We start from the raw sequence: 27,970 nt of genomic DNA, 5'->3' as shown, positions 1-27,970 counted from the left end.
TAACTTGAATAGAACAACTAATATAGATAATTTAATTAAAATTATTTTAAGAATCTTAATGTTTTTCTAGAAGACAACAATAATTAATAAGGTTAATCCACTAACTATTATAATTGAGTTATAGGTTACATACTAAAAATTGATTATTAGTATATATTAGATTTCATTATTAATATTAAATAATATTATTTATTTATGAAATAAAATAATATATAATTAAAGGTATATAGCTATTGAATTAATATTTTAAGAAATATTATTTATGTAAGAAATAAATAATATATAGTTAAATTTGTTAATTATGGAATTAAGATTTAAAAAAAATATATTATTTATTTATGAAATAAAATAAAATAATATATATATATATATATATATATATATATATATATATATATATATATAATAAATTAAAAGGTTAATTAAGAAATGAGTTCTGATTTTTGAATCTTCCCACCTGAAGTATTTTAAACCTATTTATATGATAGATATGTCAAGAGCTCTGTGACACATAAAGACATGTGACACATAAAGACAGGAGTATCATTACTTTATGAGATGTAATTAGTATAGAATCAATATACCAAATCATAGATCCAGTAACATATAAATTGCTTTTTGCCAACATTTAATATGTATTACAACCTTTACAAATTTTATTTTACTTTTTATATATATATTTTTTTAATTTCTTAAAACAATTGTAGGTCATGGTTCATAAACTAGGGTAGGTCTTCTAATCGGAGTGGGTCAAACAAGATAGAGGTTACTCAAGTGAGCCTTAAATTTCTTCCCCACTCTGCTCTCTCTTTCATCAAAACCCTCTGTGGGGCTTACTATCAAATCTAATTGATTCATCGATCGATCAACAAAGTAATGGCCTCAAATTTCACTGATTCTCAACTGAAATGGATGTTTCTCATCGATGATTTGAACATGGATTCAAATCTTATTGTGTGTTCGCCGCCCTCTTTTCTAATGGTTGCTGCAAAGAGGATCATAAGCTTCTTCAGGTTCTTAGTTTGTATTTTGTTATTTTTCAATCATTATGTGTGTTTCCATACGAGCATCGACCAAACACCATGTTTAGGGGAAATTAGAGAAAACATTTGATGTAGGGTTCATTTCATTTCGACTGCTACTTTTTCATTCACTTTAGGATTTTCTTTTCTAGGCGATCAAGAAATGGTCAAATCTAGTGCGTACATATAAGATATTGTCTCAAATGAGAGGAGTGAAGGATTCCAGATTTGCCTGAGATAAAACAAGAAAGAGTTGCAACACACGTGGAAAATTCTCAAGCTAAAAATTGCTTGCAGTTCCCAGTTGCTCATTGAATATATTTTCAAATAGTTGGTACCTTCTAATAGTATGAACATATTGCAGAATCTATAATGTATCTCACAAGCTAAAGATGATTGCACAACTTACAATCTTCTAGAAGTTGCTAACCTTGATAAGGTGTCCGAAACAACTACCGGAAGCCACATAATACAAACACCTCAATTGTGTGAATCTAAACAACCTAAAAGTACAAGAGAAATCAATCATATTGATTTGTGCAAGAGTTTAGCTTTGGACAATGTATTATTCAAAGCATCAAGTGTTCTTGAGATCGTACAAAATCCCTTGACACTACATCATTTCTTACAATTATATTTCACTTTTTTTTTAAATTTATATATTTGCATTAGAATATATCTTAGAAGTTGATGATGATTGCACAAGTTCCAATCTCCTAGAAATTGGTAACCATAAGAAGTTGTTGACAATATTTGATGCCATTCACAAAGAACAAACAACTCAATTGGTTGAATCTTTAGAATGTGAAAGTACAAAAACAATGGACAAGATTAAGTTGTGTAAAAGCTTAGCCCAGAACCATGCATTTATTACAAGTATCAAAGTTGGTCCTCTTAAAGGTTATATGTGTCGTGTTTTAGCCCTGCGTCGTTCTAATGTCACTGTAAAGCTTGATTCACAACACAAAATTTTTACAGGTTGATGGAAGTTCTATATATTCTCTCTTGTTTCTTTCCTTGTTGTTATTTTCATATCTTATTTTTCTTTTTGCGGTTAAATGTGAACACCTAACAAAAGTTCGTGAAAAGAGTGATGCTTATTTTTCAAGGTTCTATTTATACCTAGTAAAACACATAGTTTTTTGTTTTTATATAATGAAGGATTATTTTTTTTTCTAACACGTTTTGCTTCTTGAAGTAAAAATACTGAGACTGCAAAGCCCTTTGATCTTTTGAGGACTCAAAATGATTTAGAAGGTAGAAACATGCAGAGCTATCTTAGCATTAATATCATGGATTTTTTTTTCATTTAATGGTATCGACTTTTGATCCATAATTATTGTCTAATATATTTTCATAAGTTCATGTTAAAATGTCAACTTGAGCATTGTGTTATGTTATGAGCTTGTAAAAGTATTTTTATTAATTTTTTATGTTCCTAGGCCACATATTTCTGGCCTAGGTTAATGACTACATCTTGTTTTAATTGTGTGCCTTTTCTTTTTCACTTGAGCATCTTTAAATAATGTTACTTAGAAGTGGATTTTCAATTATTATTTGCGACTGGTGAGATTCAAACCCTGGTGACAGTCGGGAGTACTAACCACTATACTACAACACCTTATTGTTATCTTTAAAATTGTTAATATACTTGATATGACTTCACAATTATATATATATATATATATATATATATATATATAATTTAACTTAGTTTTATTATTCATTATCAAAACCATTTTATATCTAACATATTAAAATCACCGCTTATGTACATCTAGACTCTTGTCCAAATAATTCATTATTAACAAATGAGATCACTTTAAGTGTTCCGGTGAATGAAACTCTATTAAGTGAAATTAAGTTTTGAATTATTAAAAGTTTATAGATAAAAAACACCAAATGGACATAAATTATTTTATAAGTGACTATATTGTAAATTGACTGATATTGCTATGTTTCAAGGCTATAGGAACACAGAGATGTCCAATCATTTACATATATGTATATAGATATACATGTAAGACTGACCTATCTTATAACTCTTCAAAACAGATTGTGAATTTTTTAGTTAAACTATGATTAATAGATTCTTTAAACATGAGTATGTTGTTGTCACATTTGATGATTCATATTCATTTATACTATTAAACACTTCCCGGGAAAGAAAGTTATAAAAGAAAAAGTTAAGAGTGTCAAAAGTTGAGTAGGAGTCATAGTCATACAAGAAGAGAGAAGTCATCCTGCTCTGTGTATACTATGATGCATTGAACATGAATAGTGTTTCGACCACTTGATGAGCGAGAACTGAAAATGCATTGCCATGCTCGGATGGATTATTTGAACAATTCGTTTAATTGAAAGTTCAAAATCAGTGTACAAAAACATATTTGATAATATATATGAATTTTATCATATAATCAAATAAAACATTAAGAAACAAATGTATCTTATATTGAACACTTTAGTTTAAAGACAAGGGGAAGATTGAAAGAATTATGTCCTTTAATTTAATGTGTAATAACTAAACTTGGATAGAATAATTAATGGAGATAATTTAATCCAATTATTTTAGGAGTCATAATATTGTGCTAGAATCAACTATGATTAATATGATTAAACATATAGTTATTATAATTGAATTCTACGAGGTCAAATGTTAAGAGTTGACGAATTAGATTAAAAGAAAAGATAATATATTATGAAATAAAATAATATACGATCAAAAATTTAATTAAGGGAATGAGTTATGATTTTTAAATCTTTTCTCCTTAAATATTTTAGAGCCTATATATTCAGCCAGCAGCATCTCACCACCCTCTTCCATGGATGAAGGAGCTCTTAAGATATGGAATGCTTCAAATTACAGTATGGTTAAGTCATTTACGTCTCCAAGCGTTTTGTGTGTATAATTCATTTAGGTCGACTTTTCTTCATGTGTTTCGTGTGTATTTTTCATCTAAGTCGACCGGTTACTATTGCTCGTGTCACTATTTTTCATCTATGGTTTGGTCATTCGTGTCTCCTCTAGTTTTTTTTATAATTGTTTTTAAGTTTAAAAAAAACCTTTTTAGATATGTATATTTTAAATATATAAGTGTTTTAATGTAGACTCATAACTGTGTCACAATACTTCTGAAAGTATTCACATTTTTTTAAAATACTTTATAAACAATTTTATTTTTTAATTAGGGAGAACTAGTTTGGACTATTTTCAATGTATCACTTAGATAGAGTACTTTATAGAGACCATTTAATATAAAAGAAATATTTGAATAATTTAAGATCTAAAACTTGATTTATTAGTTTTTCTATTGTATCAATAAGTTGTGTTACTACTTGCCTTATCCAATGTAATAAAAGTATTGTATTAAAAATCTAATATCCAATAAAGCAGTTATACACTTTAAGTAGTTATGATTTGTGAAGTTCGTGTAAGTTTCCAACATTATAAGAAAAATTCAACAAGTAGAGTACAAATTTTTACCTATAGTCAAAATGAATGTATTGAAAAAAATATTATACAAAATTTTCAATCTAAACCTATATAAATAATATCCAAAAATTATTTTCAAAATCTCAATCCCAAAGATGACAATAGACCTTAATAATTAAGTATAATAAAATCATAATATTTATATATTTTATAAACATGAATGCAAATGTTATGCACATTTTGGTTGATAGTTTGTTTAATCAAAATTTTATAGAGTTCATATTCAATTTAAGAAAACATTTTGGGTATGAAATATATATTTTCCAATTAATTTCATAGAGTTATTCTTTGGACATTGATTTTGTAGGAACAAGTCAAGAAAAAAATTAGAAAATGGTCATCTTAAATCCAAAAGAATAATTTCTCCAAGTCAATTCATATCAAATGATATTTTACATAAATCTTCTCAAATTAGTTTAAGCATACCACTTCAATGTTATGAATTGAATGATGTTAGGAGTTTGAATATTTGAGGTTTTAGTGAAACATTTTTTTCCAGATAAATATACCAACAAATATGTTTTTAGATAAATATTTACTTGAAAGTATAACAGTCGAAGACAAGAGAATCTAACCGGGCTCGTGTGGATTAGTTAGACAGTCGAAGACAAGAGAATCTAACCGGGCTCGTGTGGATTAGTTAGAGGAGCAACACGTGGGACTTTTATCTCTGATTAGGTGTAAAGATTTGATAAAAATTTTTGCTTTAAACTCATATCCAACAATAGAGCGGTATTGCAATTGATAAGATTAATAAATTAATTTTTAATTTGATGTAGATCTTATTTAAAATTGATGATATCTTTATAGGATAAATATATGAAATTAAAATAAAGTTTTTTGAGATATTAAAATATAAAATTTATTTTAAATTAAGAAATATTTATGTTTGTTTTATATAAGATATATTACTTGCATAAATTCTTTATATGTTATAGAAATATGATCTGCATATAGTTTATTTTATTCTTCTTTTACACGATCAGTGTATTATTTTGTATTTTGTTATTTATTTTAATATTTTAATACAAAGAATAGAAGAAACATTGAAATCCATGAAGGATGCAGACCAATGAAGTTGAAATCTTTAATTTACTGTGTGGACATATATCTAATGGTAGAAAACTCGTAGTTTGAAAATTTTAACCTCGATTAGCGTATTAATTTAAAAAAAATAAAACATTACTTTTAAAACATGTTACTAATTTTGACAACTTTTTAAAACTCATTAAAAATAATTAATTTTGGGTTTAATTTAAATAATTCAGAGATTTAGGTTAATCAATCACAATTTAATTCTTTAAAAAATCATTTAGTTTAAACATAATTAATTTAAAAGATTTTTTATTTTGAAATAGAGTTTTCAATAATTTTTTTTTTAAAATAAATAAAAGTTGGTATACGTATACAAACGTATTGACTAGAGTTTCTTTTAGTTAGTAATTTGGTGATACTCGGGAAAGGGCTTTCGTGCTTCATCCTCCGCACCCATTTTAAAAAACGGTCTCTACTTATAAAGTTGACTTTTAAAAATCGGTTGTATAACGTTAGAGTTTTATCCGATTATTCTTCCGATCCTAGTCATAGTTCTAGGTTTGAGCTTTATTTAAAATATGAAAACAAAAATTTTTTAAAATGTTGGTACATGTTGTGAATGATAACTAGGGTGGAAATACCTAAAGAATACCCGTTATTTTTAAAGGCATTAGGATTTAAAAATAAACACCAAACGAGCCTTTATCGAAATATTTTTGTGAAAATATCCCAAAAATATTTAAAACGTATTTTCTATTTTTTTGGGATTTTTAGAAAATAATTCGGAGTCCCAAAACTACAAAAATAATTTTGGATTTTAAAAAGTGAAACCAAACAGGTCTTAAGAACGAAGTCCTAGGTCCGGAGTTCATTTTTATCGGTCGAGGTCGAAAGACTCTCGGTCTGGGTCAAGGAACCTCTCGGTCGAGGTTTGGGATCTTTGGTCTAAGAACCAAAGTCCCTCGGTTGAGGTGCTAAGGACTCTTGGTACTTGCCTGATCTTACTGGTCTAGGTGTAAAATCCTATCGGTCCTAGGTTAGCATGGGTCTAAGTTTCTCAATCGAGGTGTATAAACCTTTCGGTCTAGGACTAGCTCTAGGCTAGGTCCTTCGGTCCTGCGTTTTGGATTCCTCAGTCCTAAACTTGATATTCTCAGTCCCATGTTTAGAACTCTCAGGCCTAAGGTTAGGGAGTCTCGGTCCCGAGGGTAGGATTCTTGGTCCTAAAGTTAAGACTCTCGGTCCTATGGTTAAGGAGTCTTGGTCTCAAGGTTAGGACTCTCGGTCCTAGATCGGACCTCTCGGTCCTAGGTGAAAATCCTCGGTCGGATATCTCGGTCCTAACTCAAGAACATCGGTCTGAGGTTAATTTTTTTAATCCTAGGATTCAGTCCGGACCGAGGATCCTCGGTCGGATCTCTCGGTCCTCAGGAACATCAAATATTCATTTTTTTAATTCGTTTTTTAGCTTTAATTCTTTGATCCAAGATCTTGAGTAGCTTCACAAAGATTCCATGAAAATGTTGATAATCATCTCAAGGTATCAATCGACCTGAATGATGATCAATTTGTTTAAAACAATTTGTGATCAAAATTTGAGTTTTTAATTTTAAAGTTGTTTTGAAGTGAGAGGGGATATCTAATAGCTTTCTTATATCAGACCTACTTGATTGGTACCAAAATAAGAACAATGGTAGTTCGTTTTAACCAATTCAAAAACTCAAAAATTTAATTTTATTTTGAATATTTTAATTTTTATCAAATATAATCGGGATGGATCAAACATAATCCAAACAATTGCTCAACATGTTTTCAATCATGTTGTGAAGCTTTTTGGGCTGTGGTCAACATAATTAACCCAAGAACAGCAAATTCGTTTTTTTAAATTTTCAAATTCAAATTTGAGTTATTGTTATTTAGATCGATTGATTGGTTCTATCCTATTTAGATAGTTCCTAAATAATCATAGGAATATTACATCAATAAAACCTAATTTTGAATTCAAATTTCGACTAAAATGAGAAAAAATATTAAGAAAACTTTATGATTATACTCTTTTAATATTATTCAGTAAGAATTTAACATTAAATAAATAAGAAATTATGTTAAATGATCTCATTGTTTATATGATATTTTATTATTTTTTTATAAAATAAAAATTAAAACACCATACATATTATAATAATTAGTGACAAAAAAAATGTAATCATTATCTAGATGTAATTAATTGATCATTATCTATTGTAATTTATTCTTTCTCTAAAAATAATTGATCATTATCTGTAATAATAATTTAATAAATACATACCCATCTTTGAATAATGTGATAACTACTAATTTATAAAGTGGTCTTCAAAATTATTGTCATAATTATCAACTAATAGATTGCTATTAAATTTATTTTTTGGATTGCTATAAGTATTTGTGGTATTTGAGGGGTATTGAAGATAAAATTTAGAGTAATAAAAAAGTGCATTTCTCTATTGTTGAATCCAAAAATATGATGAAAATAGTGACCTTATTCTTATTTCTAATACTAACGATTTTCAATAGCTCTGTAGCTATACAGACACCCCACACACCGTGGACACCCCTTACCCTGCTGAAGCCGCCTACCCTGCCCACGCCGCCTACTCCGCCGACGCCGCCAACTCCGCCTACGCCGCCAACTCCGCCAACTCCGCCTACGCCGCCAACTCCGCCTACTCCGCCAACTCCGCCTACTCCGCCAACTCCGCCTACTCCGCCTACGCCGCCAACTCCGCCTACTCCTCCTACACCGCCAACGACGCCTACGCCCCACGCACCCCACGCGCCCCACGCGCCTCACGCACCCCACGCCCCCCACGCACCCCACGCACCCCATGCACCCCATACTCCGTGGAGACCCCGTACCCTGCCTAAGCCACCTACCCTGCCGACGCCGCCTACTCCGCCTACGCCTCCTACGCCCCCTACGCCGCCAACTCCCCCTACGCCGCCTACACCCCCTACGCCGCCTACACCCCCTACGCCGCCTACTCCCCCTACGCCGCCTACTCCCCCTACGCCGCCTACTCCCCCTACGCCGCCTACTCCCCCTACGCCGCCTACTAATGTAATGGTCCTATACTTACTCTACTTATTGTTAGAAAATTCATCAAAAAAATGTTTTAATACCAAAGATAATTATTATTTTAAATGCATTGTGGCTATTGTGCCCAATATGTTTCTATTAAAAAAAACATTTTTTAGATTAATAATTTATATTTCAGTAATTTTTAAAATTTTGATAAGATGTCCTAAACTATATGATCTAATTGCAGGTTAACTAAATTTTACCAAGTGCCAAAATGGTTGTCAAACAAGTTGTGGCAAATGAAGATTTCAGACTTATTTATTTAGATATTTGGTTCAATATTTGTGCTTCTTTATTTGTAACAGAAATATATGGATTGAACAAGAAAATAAAATTATTACATTGATGTTATATTGAGATTTATTATTAATCATTTTATTGTTATTATTAACTTTTTATTATTTGATTTAATATTTATCTATTAAATAATTAAAATACCTTAAAATGAAACAAAAACACAAAATAATCATAATTATATATACAATTAATTATTATTTAAGATAATTGATCATTACATCTAACATTAATTTAATTTAAAAGTTAAAAAAATATAATCCAGATGTGAAAAGAAAGTTAAATTTTATTAACTCAAAAAGTTAAGATTACATAAATAACATGCTTTGAAATTAGTGTCATAAATAATTATTATTAAGAAGTGATTTTTAATATTAATGTCTAACTACTAATAGATTGCTATATTTTTATCTACTTTGTTTTAGTTGTGTCGAATTGTTATAACGATTTAGGCGCCGTATTACCGTACACAAATATATTTTTAAATTTTGTTATAGATAGTTCAAAAAGTTAATAAGATAGTTCTAACTTATATGCATTCTTTACTATTATTTGATAAGTCAATTGCGCATTTGAGTTGTCACAACAAAACAAAAAGTTTATTTATTTTTGTTAATTCTCGAAGCGGATTTCGTGAGTCCACTCTTACAAGAGTAAAATAAGCTAAATATGCTTACACTATTATTAAATTAGTTTCATTTAGATTAATCATTGGCACCAATCCCCATTCTCTCTATTTTATTTCTTATTTGAGATTCAGGCTGCCAAGATCCATATTCCCAATCGCAGCAGTAGTGGAAATAGCAACCGTGGAGCAGCGACAATCCAACGGAAGACTATAATCATCCATTAGTTTATTTAATCAAGGTAAGTTTTTGTTATAGTTATGTTCTAGTTGTGAATCTTTTGTAATTGAGATTTTAGCTTAGAGACTTCACATTCTTCGGCCCTTAAGACAATATTTTCAATTTTCTAAGTCACACTTGCATTATGGCTCAATTTCCGTCCAACAGTACATACCTTTTTCAGCCTCGAGGATTTCGTTACAAAATTTTATCCCGAATAGATTTAAAATCCAATTTCCATTTAATTTAATGTGCAATTACTAACTTGAATAGAACAACTAATATAGATAATTTAATTAAAATTATTTTAAGAATCTTAATGTTTTTCTAGAAGACAACAATAATTAATAAGGTTAATCCACTAACTATTATAATTGAGTTATAGGTTACATACTAAAAATTGATTATTAGTATATATTAGATTTCATTATTAATATTAAATAATATTATTTATTTATGAAATAAAATAATATATAATTAAAGGTATATAGCTATTGAATTAATATTTTAAGGAATATTATTTATGTAAGAAATAAATAATATATAGTTAAATTTGTTAATTATGGAATTAAGATTTAAAAAAAATATATTATTTATTTATGAAATAAAATAAAATAAAATAATATATATATATATATATATATATATATATATATATATAATAAATTAAAAGGTTAATTAAGAAATGAGTTCTGATTTTTGAATCTTCCCACCTGAAGTATTTTAAACCTATTTATATGATAGATATGTCAAGAGCTCTGTGACACATAAAGACATGTGACACATAAAGACAGGAGTATCATTACTTTATGAGATGTAATTAGTATAGAATCAATATACCAAATCATAGATTCAGTAACATATAAATTGCTTTTTGCCAACATTTAATGGTATCGACTTTTGATCCATAATTATTGTCTAATATATTTTCATAAGTTCATGTTAAAATGTCAACTTGAGCATTGTGTTATGTTATGAGCTTGTAAAAGTTGTTTTAATTTAAGACTTGGTTTCCTGCTTGATCTTAGCCTTTTGATGACTACCTTAGGGACAACATTTTTGAAAATGTTTTCTTTGAATGCATATTTTTCTTCTAAATATTTGGTGGTGGTTTTGGTCTTTACTATTTTCTTCGGTGTTTCATATGTTATTGTCCCATTTGAAGATTGGATGGCATGAGTGGGTACATCTCTAGGAGTGGGTATATCAGCACATGGAGAAAGATGGGGTTCTAGTGGAATATACAAAAGTGATCTTATTTCTTAAGTTAGTTAGGTCTTTGGTTAATGTGTAATTTCTTTTCTCATTCTTTTTATTGAATAACTCTTTGAAAATTGTATTTTACTTAATGGGGTCCAATTAATTGACCATCTCTTTTATCTTTTTCTACATTTTATTTGTTGTACCAACATTTTTTTAGAGGATGCTCATAGTTGTGCATAGTCAAATGTCTGTTAGCATTTGTTAAGTATTTTTATTAATTTTTTATGTTCATAGGCCACATATTTCTGGCCTAGGTTAATGACTACATCTTGTTTTAATTGTGTGCCTTTTCTTTTTCACTTGAGCATCTTTAAATAATGTTACTTAGAAGTGGATTTTCAATTATTATTTGCGACTGGTGAGATTCAAACCCTGGTGACAGTCGGGAGTACTAACCACTATACTACAACACCTTATTGTTATCTTTAAAATTGTTAATATACTTGATATGACTTTACAATTATATATATATATATATAATTTAACTTAGTTTTATTATTCATTATCAAAACCATTTTATATCTAACATATTAAAATCACCGCTTATGTACATCTAGACTCTTGTCCAAATAATTCATTATTAACAAATGAGATCACTTTAAGTGTTCCGGTGAATGAAACTCTATTAAGTGAAATTAAGTTTTGAATTATTAAAAGTTTATAGATAAAAAACACCAAATGGACATAAATTATTTTATAAGTGACTATATTGTAAATTGACTGATATTGCTATGTTTCAAGGCTATAGGAACACAGAGATGTCCAATCATTTACATATATGTATATAGATATACATGTAAGACTGACCTATCTTATAACTCTTCAAAACAGATTGTGAATTTTTTAGTTAAACTATGATTAATAGATTCTTTAAACATGAGTATGTTGTTGTCGTATTTGATGATTCATATTCATTTATACTATTAAACACTTCTCGGGAAAGAAAGTTATAAAAGAAAAAGTTAAGAGTGTCAAAAGTTGAGTAGGAGTCATAGTCATACAAGAAGAGAGAAGTCATACTGCTCTGTGTATACTATGATGCATTGAACATGAATAGTGTTTCGACCACTTGATGAGCGAGAACTGAAAATGCATTGCCATGCTCGGATGGATTATTTGAACAATTCGTTTAATTTAAAGTTCAAAATCAGTGTACAAAAACATATTTGATAATATATATGAATTTTATCATATAATCAAATAAAACATTAAGAAACAAATGTATCTTATATTGAACACTTTAGTTTAAAGACAAGGGGAAGATTGAAAGAATTATGTCCTTTAATTTAACGTGTAATAACTAAACTTGGATAGAATAATTAATGGAGATAATTTAATCCAATTATTTTAGGAGTCATAATGTTGTGCTAGAATCAACTATGATTAATATGGTTAAACATATAGTTATTATAATTGAATTATACGAGGTCAAATGTTAAGAGTTGACGAATTAGATTAAAAGAAAAGATAATATATTATGAAATAAAATAATATACGATCAAAAATTTAATTAAGGGAATGAGTTATGATTTTTAAATCTTTTCTCCTTAAATATTTTAGAGCCTATATATTCAGCCAGCAGCATCTCACCACCCTCTTCCATGGATGAAGGAGCTCTTAAGATATGGAATTCTTCAAATTACAGTATGGTTAAGTCATTTACGTCTCCAAGCGTTTTGTGTGTATAATTCATTTAGGTCGACTTTTCTTCATGTGTTCGTGTGTATTTTTCATCTAAGTCGACCGGTTACTATTGCTCGTGTCACTATTTTTCATCTATGGTTTGGTCATTCGTGTCTCCTCTAGTTTTTTTTATAATTGTTTTTAAGTTTAAAAAAAACCTTTTTAGATATGTATATTTTAAATATATAAGTGTTTTAATGTAGACTCATAACTGTGTCACAATACTTCTGAAAGTATTCACATTTTTTTAAAATACTTTATAAATAATTTTATTTTTTAATTAGGGAGAACTAGTTTGGACTATTTTCAATGTATCACTTAGATAGAGTACTTTATAGAGACCATTTAATATAAAAGAAATATTTGAATAATTTAAGATCTAAAACTTGATTTATTAGTTTTTCTATTGTATCAATAAGTTGTGTTACTACTTGCCTTATCCAATGTAATAAAAGTATTGTATTAAAAATCTAATATCCAATAAAGCAGTTATACACTTTAAGTAGTTATGATTTGTGAAGTTCGTGTAAGTTTCCAACATTATAAGAAAAATTCAACAAGTAGAGTACAAATTTTTACCTATAGTCAAAATGAATGTATTGAAAAAAATATTATACAAAATTTTCAATCTAAACCTATATAAATAATATCCAAAAATTATTTTCAAAATCTCAATCCCAAAGATGACAATAGACCTTAATAATTAAGTATAATAAAATCATAATATTTATATATTTTATAAACATGAATGCAAATGTTATGCACATTTTGGTTGATAGTTTGTTTAATCAAAATTTTATAGAGTTCATATTCAATTTAAGAAAACATTTTGGGTATGAAATATATATTTTCCAATTAATTTCATAGAGTTATTCTTTGGACATTGATTTTGTAGGAACAAGTCAAGAAAAAAATTAGAAAATGGTCATCTTAAATCCAAAAGAATAATTTCTCCAAGTCAATTCATATCAAATAATATTTTACATAAATCTTCTCAAATTAGTTTAAGCATACCACTTCAATGTTATGAATTGAATGATGTTAGGAGTTTGAATATTTGAGGTTTTAGTGAAACATTTTTTTCCAGATAAATATACCAACAAATACGTTTTTAGATAAATATTTAATTGAAAGTATAACAGTCGAAGACAAGAGAATCTAACCAGGCTCGTGTGGATTAGTAAGACAGTCGAAGACAAGAGAATCTAACCGGGCTCGTGTGGATTAGTTACAGGAGCAACACGTGGGACTTTTATCTCTGATTAGGTGTAAAGATTTGATAAAAATTTTTGCTTTAAACCCATATCCAACAATAGAGCGGTATTGCAATTGATAAGATTAATAAATTAATTTTTAATTTGATGTAGATCTTATTTAAAATTGATGATATCTTTATAGGATAAATATATGAAATTAAAATAAAGTTTTTTTAAATATTAAAATATAAAATTTATTTTAAATTAAGAAATATTTATGTTTGTTTTATATAAGATATATTACTTGCATAAATTCTTTATATGTTATAGAAATATGATCTGCATATAGTTTATTTTATTCTTCTTTTACACGATCAGTGTATTATTTTGTATTTTGTTATTTATTTTAATATTTTAATACAAAGAATAGAAGAAACATTGAAATCCATGAAGGATGCAGACCAATGAAGTTGAAATCTTTAATTTACTGTGTGGACATATATCACATGGTAAAAAACTCGTAGTTTGAAAATTTTAACCTCGATTAGCGTGTTAATTTAAAAAAAAGTAAAACATTACTTTTAAAACATGTTACTAATTTTTGACAACTTTTTAAAACTCATTAAAAATAATTAATTTTGGGTTTAATTTAAATAATTCAGAGATTTAGGTTAATCAATCACAATTTAATTCTTTAAAAAATCATTTAGTTTAAACATAATTAATTTAAAAGATTATTTATTTTGAAATAGAGTTTTCAATAATTTTTTTTTTAAATAAATAAAAGTTGGTATACGTATACAAACGTATTGACTAGAGTTTCTTTTAGTTAGTAATTTGGTGATACTCGGGAAAGGGCTTTCGTGCTTCATCCTCCGCACCCATTTTAAAAAACGGTCTCTACTTATAATGTTGGCTTTTAAAAATCGGTTGTATAACGTTAGAGTTTTATCCGATTATTCTTCCGATCCTAGTCATAGTTCTAGGTTTGAGCTTTATTTAAAATATGAAAACAAAATTTTTTTAAAATGTTGGTACATCATGTGAATGATAACTAGGGTGGAAATACCTAAAGAATACCCGTTATTTTTAAAGGCATTAGGATTTAAAAATAAACACCAAACGAGCCTTTATCGAAATATTTTTGTGGAAATATCCCAAAAATATTTAAAACGTATTTTCTATTTTTTTGGGATTTTTAGAAAATAATTCGGAGTCCCAAAACTACAAAAATAATTTTGGATTTTAAAAAGTGAAACCAAACAGGTCTTAAGAACGAAGTCCTAGGTCCGGAGTTCATTTTTATCGGTCGAGGTCGAAAGACTCTCGGTCTGGGTCAAGGAACCTCTCGGTCGAGGTTTGGGATCTTTGGTCTAAGAACCAAAGTCCCTCGGTTGAGGTGCTAAGGACTCTTGGTACTTGCCTGATCTTACTGGTCTAGGTGTAAAATCCTATCGGTCCTAGGTTAGCATGGGTCTAAGTTTCTCAATCGAGGTGTATAAACCTTTCGGTCTAGGACTAGCTCTAGGCTAGGTCCTTCGGTCCTGCGTTTTGGATTCCTCAGTCCTAAACTTGATATTCTCAGTCCCATGTTTAGAACTCTCAGGCCTAAGGTTAGGGAGTCTCGGTCCCGAGGGTAGGATTCTTGGTCCTAAAGTTAAGACTCTCGGTCCTATGGTTAAGGAGTCTTGGTCTCAAGGTTAGGACTCTCGGTCCTAGATCGGACCTCTCGGTCCTAGGTGAAAATCCTCGGTCGGATATCTCGGTCCTAACTCAAGAACATCGGTCTGAGGTTAATTTTTTTAATCCTAGGATTCAGTCCGGACCGAGGATCCTCGGTCGGATCTCTCGGTCCTCAGGAACATCAAATATTCATTTTTTTTAATTCGTTTTTTAGCTTTAATTCTTTGATCCAAGATCTTGAGTAGCTTCACAAAGATTCCATGAAAATGTTGATAATCATCTCAAGGTATCAATCGACCTGAATGATGATCAATTTGTTTAAAACAATTTGTGATCAAAATTTGAGTTTTTAATTTTAAAGTTGTTTTGAAGTGAAAGGGGATATCTAATAGCTTTCTTATATCAGACCTACTTGATTGGTACCAAAATAAGAACAATGGTAGTTCGTTTTAACCAATTCAAAAACTCAAAAATTTAATTTTATTTTGAATATTTTAATTTTTATCAAATATAATCGGGATGGATCAAACATAATCCAAACAATTGCTCAACATGTTTTCAATCATGTTGTGAAGCTTTTTGGGCTGTGGTCAACATAATTAACCCAAGAACAGCAAATTCGTTTTTTTAAATTTTCAAATTCAAATTTGAGTTATTGTTATTTAGATCGATTGATTGGTTCTATCCTATTTAGATAGTTCCTAAATAATCATAGGAATATTACATCAATAAAACCTAATTTTGAATTCAAACTTCGACTAAAATGAGAAAAAATATTAAAAAAACTTTATGATTATACTCTTTTAATATTATTCAGTAAGAATTTAACATTAAATAAATAAGAAATTATGTTAAATGATCTCATTGTTTATATGATATTTTATTATTTTTTTATAAAATAAAAATTAAAACACCATACATATTATAATAATTAGTGACAAAAAAAAATGTAATCATTATCTAGATGTAATTAATTGATCATTATCTATTGTAATTTATTCTTTCTCTAAAAATAATTGATCATTATCTGTAATAATAATTTAATAAATACATACCCATCTTTGAATAATGTGATAACTACTAATTTATAAAGTGGTCTTCAAAATTATTGTCATAATTATCAACTAATAGATTGCTATTAAATTTATTTTTTGGATTGCTATAAATATTTGTGGTATTTGAGGGGTATTGAAGATAAAATTTAGAGTAATAAAAAAGTGCATTTCTCTATTGTTGAATCCAAAAATATGATGAAAATAGTGACCTTATTCTTATTTCTAATACTAACGATTTTCAATAGCTCTGTAGCTATACAGACACCCCACACACCGTGGACACCCCTTACCCTGCTGAAGCCGCCTACCCTGCCCACGCCGCCTACTCCGCCGACGCCGCCAACTCCGCCTACGCCGCCAACTCCGCCAACTCCGCCTACGCCGCCAACTCCGCCTACTCCGCCAACTCCGCCAACTCCGCCTACTCCGCCTACGCCGCCAACTCCGCCTACTCCTCCTACACCGCCAACGACGCCTACGCCCCACGCACCCCACGCACCCCACGCGCCCCACGCGCCTCACGCACCCCACGCACCCCTCGCACCCCCCGCACCCCACGCCCCCCACGCACCCCACGCCCCCCACGCACCCCACGCACCCCACGCACCCCACGCACCCCATGCACCCCATACTCCGTGGAGACCCCGTACCCTGCCTAAGCCACCTACCCTGCCGACGCCGCCTACTCCGCCTACGCCTCCTACGCCCCCTACGCCGCCAACTCCCCCTACGCCGCCTACACCCCCTACGCCGCCTACACCCCCTACGCCGCCTACTCCCCCTACGCCGCCTACTCCCCCTACGCCGCCTACTCCCCCTACGCCGCCTACTAATGTAATGGTCCTATACTTACTCTACTTATTGTTAGAAAATTCATCAAAAAAATGTTTTAATACCAAAGATAATTATTATTTTAAATGCATTGTGGCTATTGTGCCCAATATGTTTCTATTAAAAAAAACATTTTTTAGATTAATAATTTATATTTCAGTAATTTTTAAAATTTTGATAAGATGTCCTAAACTATATGATCTAATTGCAGGTTAACTAAATTTTACCAAGTGCCAAAATGGTTGTCAAACAAGTTGTGGCAAATGAAGATTTCAGACTTATTTATTTAGATATTTGGTTCAATATTTGTGCTTCTTTATTTGTAACAGAAATATATGGATTGAACAAGAAAATAAAATTATTACATTGATGTGATATTGAGATTTATTATTAATCATTTTATTGTTATTATTAACTTTTTATTATTTGATTTAATATTTATCTATTAAATAATTAAAATACCTTAAAATGAAACAAAAACACAAAATAATCATAATTATATATACAATTAATTATTATTTAAGATAATTGATCATTACATCTAACATTAATTTAATTTAAAAGTTAAAAAAATATAATCCAGATGTGAAAAGAAAGTTAAATTTTATTAACTCAAAAAGTTAAGATTACATAAATAACATGCTTTGAAATTAGTGTCATAAATAATTATTATTAAGAAGTGATTTTTAATATTAATGTCTAACTACTAATAGATTGCTATATTTTTATCTACTTTGTTTTAGTTGTGTCGAATTGTTATAACGATTTAGGCGCCGTATTACCGCACACAAATATATTTTTAAATTTTGTTATAGATAGTTCAAAAAGTTAATAAGATAGTTCTAACTTATATGCATTCTTTACTATTATTTGATAAGTCAATTGCGCATTTGAGTTGTCACAACAAAACAAAAAGTTTATTTATTTTTGTTAATTCTCGAAGCGGATTTCGTGAGTCCACTCTTACAAGAGTAAAATAAGCTAAATAGGCTTACACTATTATTAAATTAGTTTCATTTAGATTAATCATTGGCACCAATCCCCATTCTCTCTATTTTATTTCTTATTTGAGATTCAGGCTGCCAAGATCCATATTCCCAATCGCAGCAGTAGTGGAAATAGCAACCGTGGAGCAGCGACAATCCAACGGAAGACTATAATCATCCATTAGTTTATTTAATCAAGGTAAGTTTTTGTTATAGTTATGTTCTAGTTGTGAATCTTTTGTAATTGAGATTTTAGCTTAGAGACTTCACATTCTTCGGCCCTTAAGACAATATTTTCAATTTTCTAAGTCACACTTGCATTATGGCTCAATTTCCGTCCAAAAGTACATACCTTTTTCAGCCTCGAAGATTTCGTTACAAAATTTTATCCCGAATAGATTTAAAATCCAATTTCCATTTAATTTAATGTGCAATTACTAACTTGAATAGAACAACTAATATAGATAATTTAATTAAAATTATTTTAAGAATCTTAATGTTTTTCTAGAAGACAACAATAATTAATAAGGTTAATCCACTAACTATTATAATTGAGTTATAGGTTACATACTAAAAATTGATTATTAGTATATATTAGATTTCATTATTAATATTAAATAATATTATTTGTTTATGAAATAAAATAATATATAATTAAAGGTATATAGCTATTGAATTAATATTTTAAGGAATATTATTTATGTAAGAAATAAATAATATATAGTTAAATTTGTTAATTATGGAATTAAGATTTAAAAAAAATATATTATTTATTTATGAAATAAAATAAAATAAAATAATATATATATATATATATATATATATATATATATATATATAATAAATTAAAAGGTTAATTAAGAAATGAGTTCTGATTTTTGAATCTTCCCACCTGAAGTATTTTAAACCTATTTATATGATAGATATGTCAAGAGCTCTGTGACACATAAAGACATGTGACACATAAAGACAGGAGTATCATTACTTTATGAGATGTAATTAGTATAGAATCAATATACCAAATCATAGATTCAGTAACATATAAATTGCTTTTTGCCAACATTTAATGGTATCGACTTTTGATCCATAATTATTGTCTAATATATTTTCATAAGTTCATGTTAAAATGTCAACTTGAGCATTGTGTTATGTTATGAGCTTGTAAAAGTTGTTTTAATTTAAGACTTGGTTTCCTGCTTGATCTTAGCCTTTTGATGACTACCTTAGGGACAACATTTTTGAAAATGTTTTCTTTGAATGCATATTTTTCTTCTAAATATTTGGTGGTGGTTTTGGTCTTTACTATTTTCTTCGGTGTTTCATATGTTATTGTCCCATTTGAAGATTGGATGGCATGAGTGGGTACATCTCTAGGAGTGGGTATATCAGCACATGGAGAAAGATGGGGTTCTAGTGGAATATACAAAAGTGATCTTATTTCTTAAGTTAGTTAGGTCTTTGGTTAATGTGTAATTTCTTTTCTCATTCTTTTTATTGAATAACTCTTTGAAAATTGTATTTTACTTAATGGGGTCCAATTAATTGACCATCTCTTTTATCTTTTTCTACATTTTATTTGTTGTACCAACATTTTTTTAGAGGATGCTCATAGTTGTGCATAGTCAAATGTCTGTTAGCATTTGTTAAGTATTTTTATTAATTTTTTATGTTCATAGGCCACATATTTCTGGCCTAGGTTAATGACTACATCTTGTTTTAATTGTGTGCCTTTTCTTTTTCACTTGAGCATCTTTAAATAATGTTACTTAGAAGTGGATTTTCAATTATTATTTGCGACTGGTGAGATTCAAACCCTGGTGACAGTCGGGAGTACTAACCACTATACTACAACACCTTATTGTTATCTTTAAAATTGTTAATATACTTGATATGACTTTACAATTATATATATATATATATAATTTAACTTAGTTTTATTATTCATTATCAAAACCATTTTATATCTAACATATTAAAATCACCGCTTATGTACATCTAGACTCTTGTCCAAATAATTCATTATTAACAAATGAGATCACTTTAAGTGTTCCGGTGAATGAAACTCTATTAAGTGAAATTAAGTTTTGAATTATTAAAAGTTTATAGATAAAAAACACCAAATGGACATAAATTATTTTATAAGTGACTATATTGTAAATTGACTGATATTGCTATGTTTCAAGGCTATAGGAACACAGAGATGTCCAATCATTTACATATATGTATATAGATATACATGTAAGACTGACCTATCTTATAACTCTTCAAAACAGATTGTGAATTTTTTAGTTAAACTATGATTAATAGATTCTTTAAACATGAGTATGTTGTTGTCGTATTTGATGATTCATATTCATTTATACTATTAAACACTTCTCGGGAAAGAAAGTTATAAAAGAAAAAGTTAAGAGTGTCAAAAGTTGAGTAGGAGTCATAGTCATACAAGAAGAGAGAAGTCATACTGCTCTGTGTATACTATGATGCATTGAACATGAATAGTGTTTCGACCACTTGATGAGCGAGAACTGAAAATGCATTGCCATGCTCGGATGGATTATTTGAACAATTCGTTTAATTTAAAGTTCAAAATCAGTGTACAAAAACATATTTGATAATATATATGAATTTTATCATATAATCAAATAAAACATTAAGAAACAAATGTATCTTATATTGAACACTTTAGTTTAAAGACAAGGGGAAGATTGAAAGAATTATGTCCTTTAATTTAACGTGTAATAACTAAACTTGGATAGAATAATTAATGGAGATAATTTAATCCAATTATTTTAGGAGTCATAATGTTGTGCTAGAATCAACTATGATTAATATGGTTAAACATATAGTTATTATAATTGAATTATACGAGGTCAAATGTTAAGAGTTGACGAATTAGATTAAAAGAAAAGATAATATATTATGAAATAAAATAATATACGATCAAAAATTTAATTAAGGGAATGAGTTATGATTTTTAAATCTTTTCTCCTTAAATATTTTAGAGCCTATATATTCAGCCAGCAGCATCTCACCACCCTCTTCCATGGATGAAGGAGCTCTTAAGATATGGAATTCTTCAAATTACAGTATGGTTAAGTCATTTACGTCTCCAAGCGTTTTGTGTGTATAATTCATTTAGGTCGACTTTTCTTCATGTGTTCGTGTGTATTTTTCATCTAAGTCGACCGGTTACTATTGCTCGTGTCACTATTTTTCATCTATGGTTTGGTCATTCGTGTCTCCTCTAGTTTTTTTTATAATTGTTTTTAAGTTTAAAAAAAACCTTTTTAGATATGTATATTTTAAATATATAAGTGTTTTAATGTAGACTCATAACTGTGTCACAATACTTCTGAAAGTATTCACATTTTTTTAAAATACTTTATAAATAATTTTATTTTTTAATTAGGGAGAACTAGTTTGGACTATTTTCAATGTATCACTTAGATAGAGTACTTTATAGAGACCATTTAATATAAAAGAAATATTTGAATAATTTAAGATCTAAAACTTGATTTATTAGTTTTTCTATTGTATCAATAAGTTGTGTTACTACTTGCCTTATCCAATGTAATAAAAGTATTGTATTAAAAATCTAATATCCAATAAAGCAGTTATACACTTTAAGTAGTTATGATTTGTGAAGTTCGTGTAAGTTTCCAACATTATAAGAAAAATTCAACAAGTAGAGTACAAATTTTTACCTATAGTCAAAATGAATGTATTGAAAAAAATATTATACAAAATTTTCAATCTAAACCTATATAAATAATATCCAAAAATTATTTTCAAAATCTCAATCCCAAAGATGACAATAGACCTTAATAATTAAGTATAATAAAATCATAATATTTATATATTTTATAAACATGAATGCAAATGTTATGCACATTTTGGTTGATAGTTTGTTTAATCAAAATTTTATAGAGTTCATATTCAATTTAAGAAAACATTTTGGGTATGAAATATATATTTTCCAATTAATTTCATAGAGTTATTCTTTGGACATTGATTTTGTAGGAACAAGTCAAGAAAAAAATTAGAAAATGGTCATCTTAAATCCAAAAGAATAATTTCTCCAAGTCAATTCATATCAAATAATATTTTACATAAATCTTCTCAAATTAGTTTAAGCATACCACTTCAATGTTATGAATTGAATGATGTTAGGAGTTTGAATATTTGAGGTTTTAGTGAAACATTTTTTTCCAGATAAATATACCAACAAATACGTTTTTAGATAAATATTTAATTGAAAGTATAACAGTCGAAGACAAGAGAATCTAACCAGGCTCGTGTGGATTAGTAAGACAGTCGAAGACAAGAGAATCTAACCGGGCTCGTGTGGATTAGTTACAGGAGCAACACGTGGGACTTTTATCTCTGATTAGGTGTAAAGATTTGATAAAAATTTTTGCTTTAAACCCATATCCAACAATAGAGCGGTATTGCAATTGATAAGATTAATAAATTAATTTTTAATTTGATGTAGATCTTATTTAAAATTGATGATATCTTTATAGGATAAATATATGAAATTAAAATAAAGTTTTTTTAAATATTAAAATATAAAATTTATTTTAAATTAAGAAATATTTATGTTTGTTTTATATAAGATATATTACTTGCATAAATTCTTTATATGTTATAGAAATATGATCTGCATATAGTTTATTTTATTCTTCTTTTACACGATCAGTGTATTATTTTGTATTTTGTTATTTATTTTAATATTTTAATACAAAGAATAGAAGAAACATTGAAATCCATGAAGGATGCAGACCAATGAAGTTGAAATCTTTAATTTACTGTGTGGACATATATCACATGGTAAAAAACTCGTAGTTTGAAAATTTTAACCTCGATTAGCGTGTTCATTTAAAAAAAAGTAAAACATTACTTTTAAAACATGTTACTAATTTTTGACAACTTTTTAAAACTCATTAAAAATAATTAATTTTGGGTTTAATTTAAATAATTCAGAGATTTAGGTTAATCAATCACAATTTAATTCTTTAAAAAATCATTTAGTTTAAACATAATTAATTTAAAAGATTATTTATTTTGAAATAGAGTTTTCAATAATAATTTTTTTTTTAAATAAATAAAAGTTGGTATACGTATACAAACGTATTGACTAGAGTTTCTTTTAGTTAGTAATTTGGTGATACTCGGGAAAGGGCTTTCGTGCTTCATCCTCCGCACCCATTTTAAAAAACGGTCTCTACTTATAATGTTGGCTTTTAAAAATCGGTTGTATAACGTTAGAGTTTTATCCGATTATTCTTCCGATCCTAGTCATAGTTCTAGGTTTGAGCTTTATTTAAAATATGAAAACAAAATTTTTTTAAAATGTTGGTACATCATGTGAATGATAACTAGGGTGGAAATACCTAAAGAATACCCGTTATTTTTAAAGGCATTAGGATTTAAAAATAAACACCAAACGAGCCTTTATCGAAATATTTTTGTGGAAATATCCCAAAAATATTTAAAACGTATTTTCTATTTTTTTGGGATTTTTAGAAAATAATTCGGAGTCCCAAAACTACAAAAATAATTTTGGATTTTAAAAAGTGAAACCAAACAGGTCTTAAGAACGAAGTCCTAGGTCCGGAGTTCATTTTTATCGGTCGAGGTCGAAAGACTCTCGGTCTGGGTCAAGGAACCTCTCGGTCGAGGTTTGGGATCTTTGGTCTAAGAACCAAAGTCCCTCGGTTGAGGTGCTAAGGACTCTTGGTACTTGCCTGATCTTACTGGTCTAGGTGTAAAATCCTATCGGTCCTAGGTTAGCATGGGTCTAAGTTTCTCAATCGAGGTGTATAAACCTTTCGGTCTAGGACTAGCTCTAGGCTAGGTCCTTCGGTCCTGCGTTTTGGATTCCTCAGTCCTAAACTTGATATTCTCAGTCCCATGTTTAGAACTCTCAGGCCTAAGGTTAGGGAGTCTCGGTCCCGAGGGTAGGATTCTTGGTCCTAAAGTTAAGACTCTCGGTCCTATGGTTAAGGAGTCTTGGTCTCAAGGTTAGGACTCTCGGTCCTAGATCGGACCTCTCGGTCCTAGGTGAAAATCCTCGGTCGGATATCTCGGTCCTAACTCAAGAACATCGGTCTGAGGTTAATTTTTTTAATCCTAGGATTCAGTCCGGACCGAGGATCCTCGGTCGGATCTCTCGGTCCTCAGGAACATCAAATATTCATTTTTTTTAATTCGTTTTTTAGCTTTAATTCTTTGATCCAAGATCTTGAGTAGCTTCACAAAGATTCCATGAAAATGTTGATAATCATCTCAAGGTATCAATCGACCTGAATGATGATCAATTTGTTTAAAACAATTTGTGATCAAAATTTGAGTTTTTAATTTTAAAGTTGTTTTGAAGTGAAAGGGGATATCTAATAGCTTTCTTATATCAGACCTACTTGATTGGTACCAAAATAAGAACAATGGTAGTTCGTTTTAACCAATTCAAAAACTCAAAAATTTAATTTTATTTTGAATATTTTAATTTTTATCAAATATAATCGGGATGGATCAAACATAATCCAAACAATTGCTCAACATGTTTTCAATCATGTTGTGAAGCTTTTTGGGCTGTGGTCAACATAATTAACCCAAGAACAGCAAATTCGTTTTTTTAAATTTTCAAATTCAAATTTGAGTTATTGTTATTTAGATCGATTGATTGGTTCTATCCTATTTAGATAGTTCCTAAATAATCATAGGAATATTACATCAATAAAACCTAATTTTGAATTCAAACTTCGACTAAAATGAGAAAAAATATTAAAAAAACTTTATGATTATACTCTTTTAATATTATTCAGTAAGAATTTAACATTAAATAAATAAGAAATTATGTTAAATGATCTCATTGTTTATATGATATTTTATTATTTTTTTATAAAATAAAAATTAAAACACCATACATATTATAATAATTAGTGACAAAAAAAAATGTAATCATTATCTAGATGTAATTAATTGATCATTATCTATTGTAATTTATTCTTTCTCTAAAAATAATTGATCATTATCTGTAATAATAATTTAATAAATACATACCCATCTTTGAATAATGTGATAACTACTAATTTATAAAGTGGTCTTCAAAATTATTGTCATAATTATCAACTAATAGATTGCTATTAAATTTATTTTTTGGATTGCTATAAATATTTGTGGTATTTGAGGGGTATTGAAGATAAAATTTAGAGTAATAAAAAAGTGCATTTCTCTATTGTTGAATCCAAAAATATGATGAAAATAGTGACCTTATTCTTATTTCTAATACTAACGATTTTCAATAGCTCTGTAGCTATACAGACACCCCACACACCGTGGACACCCCTTACCCTGCTGAAGCCGCCTACCCTGCCCACGCCGCCTACTCCGCCGACGCCGCCAACTCCGCCTACGCCGCCAACTCCGCCAACTCCGCCTACGCCGCCAACTCCGCCTACTCCGCCAACTCCGCCAACTCCGCCTACTCCGCCTACGCCGCCAACTCCGCCTACTCCTCCTACACCGCCAACGACGCCTACGCCCCACGCACCCCACGCACCCCACGCGCCCCACGCGCCTCACGCACCCCACGCACCCCTCGCACCCCACGCACCCCACGCCCCCCACGCACCCCACGCCCCCCACGCACCCCACGCACCCCACGCACCCCACGCACCCCATGCACCCCATACTCCGTGGAGACCCCGTACCCTGCCTAAGCACCTACCCTGCCGACGCCGCCTACTCCGCCTACGCCTCCTACGCCCCCTACGCCGCCAACTCCCCCTACGCCGCCTACACCCCCTACGCCGCCTACACCCCCTACGCCGCCTACTCCCCCTACGCCGCCTACTCCCCCTACGCCGCCTACTAATGTAATGGTCCTATACTTACTCTACTTATTGTTAGAAAATTCATCAAAAAAATGTTTTAATACCAAAGATAATTATTATTTTAAATGCATTGTGGCTATTGTGCCCAATATGTTTCTATTAAAAAAAACATTTTTAGATTAATAATTTATATTTCAGTAATTTTTAAAATTTTGATAAGATGTCCTAAACTATATGATCTAATTGCAGGTTAACTAAATTTTACCAAGTGCCAAAATGGTTGTCAAACAAGTTGTGGCAAATGAAGATTTCAGACTTATTTATTTAGATATTTGGTTCAATATTTGTGCTTCTTTATTTGTAACAGAAATATATGGATTGAACAAGAAAATAAAATTATTACATTGATGTGATATTGAGATTTATTATTAATCATTTTATTGTTATTATTAACTTTTTATTATTTGATTTAATATTTATCTATTAAATAATTAAAATACCTTAAAATGAAACAAAAAACACAAAATAATCATAATTATATATACAATTAATTATTATTTAAGATAATTGATCATTACATCTAACATTAATTTAATTTAAAAGTTAAAAAAATATAATCCAGATGTGAAAAGAAAGTTAAATTTTATTAACTCAAAAAGTTAAGATTACATAAATAACATGCTTTGAAATTAGTGTCATAAATAATTATTATTAAGAAGTGATTTTTAATATTAATGTCTAACTACTAATAGATTGCTATATTTTTATCTACTTTGTTTTAGTTGTGTCGAATTGTTATAACGATTTAGGCGCCGTATTACCGCACACAAATATATTTTTAAATTTTGTTATAGATAGTTCAAAAAGTTAATAAGATAGTTCTAACTTATATGCATTCTTTACTATTATTTGATAAGTCAATTGCGCATTTGAGTTGTCACAACAAAACAAAAAGTTTATTTATTTTTGTTAATTCTCGAAGCGGATTTCGTGAGTCCACTCTTACAAGAGTAAAATAAGCTAAATAGGCTTACACTATTATTAAATTAGTTTCATTTAGATTAATCATTGGCACCAATCCCCATTCTCTCTATTTTATTTCTTATTTGAGATTCAGGCTGCCAAGATCCATATTCCCAATCGCAGCAGTAGTGGAAATAGCAACCGTGGAGCAGCGACAATCCAACGGAAGACTATAATCATCCATTAGTTTATTTAATCAAGGTAAGTTTTTGTTATAGTTATGTTCTAGTTGTGAATCTTTTGTAATTGAGATTTTAGCTTAGAGACTTCACATTCTTCGGCCCTTAAGACAATATTTTCAATTTTCTAAGTCACACTTGCATTATGGCTCAATTTCCGTCCAAAAGTACATACCTTTTTCAGCCTCGAAGATTTCGTTACAAAATTTTATCCCGAATAGATTTAAAATCCAATTTCCATTTAATTTAATGTGCAATTACTAACTTGAATAGAACAACTAATATAGATAATTTAATTAAAATTATTTTAAGAATCTTAATGTTTTTCTAGAAGACAACAATAATTAATAAGGTTAATCCACTAACTATTATAATTGAGTTATAGGTTACATACTAAAAATTGATTATTAGTATATATTAGATTTC

General features: G+C 29.4%; 1 protein-coding gene across 1 annotated transcript; it reads left to right on the top strand.

The window, feature by feature from the left end:
• The first annotated feature begins 876 nt into the window (after nucleotides 1-876).
• LOC124943140 (vegetative cell wall protein gp1-like) lies at nucleotides 877-26,228 on the top strand. The gene is made up of 4 exons (XM_047483695.1): nucleotides 877-1,013; nucleotides 8,107-8,679; nucleotides 16,936-17,524; nucleotides 25,815-26,228. Exons 1-4 carry the CDS (start codon nucleotides 877-879, stop codon nucleotides 26,226-26,228), a joined length of 1,713 nt encoding a protein of 570 aa, XP_047339651.1.
• The last annotated feature ends 1,742 nt before the right edge of the window (nucleotides 26,229-27,970 follow it).

Source organism: Impatiens glandulifera, chromosome 6, assembly GCF_907164915.1.
Source record: "Impatiens glandulifera chromosome 6, dImpGla2.1, whole genome shotgun sequence".
NCBI lineage: Eukaryota > Viridiplantae > Streptophyta > Magnoliopsida > Ericales > Balsaminaceae > Impatiens > Impatiens glandulifera.
Note: the sequence above shows the minus strand (reverse complement) of the source record. Positions and strands in the feature narration are given on the sequence as shown.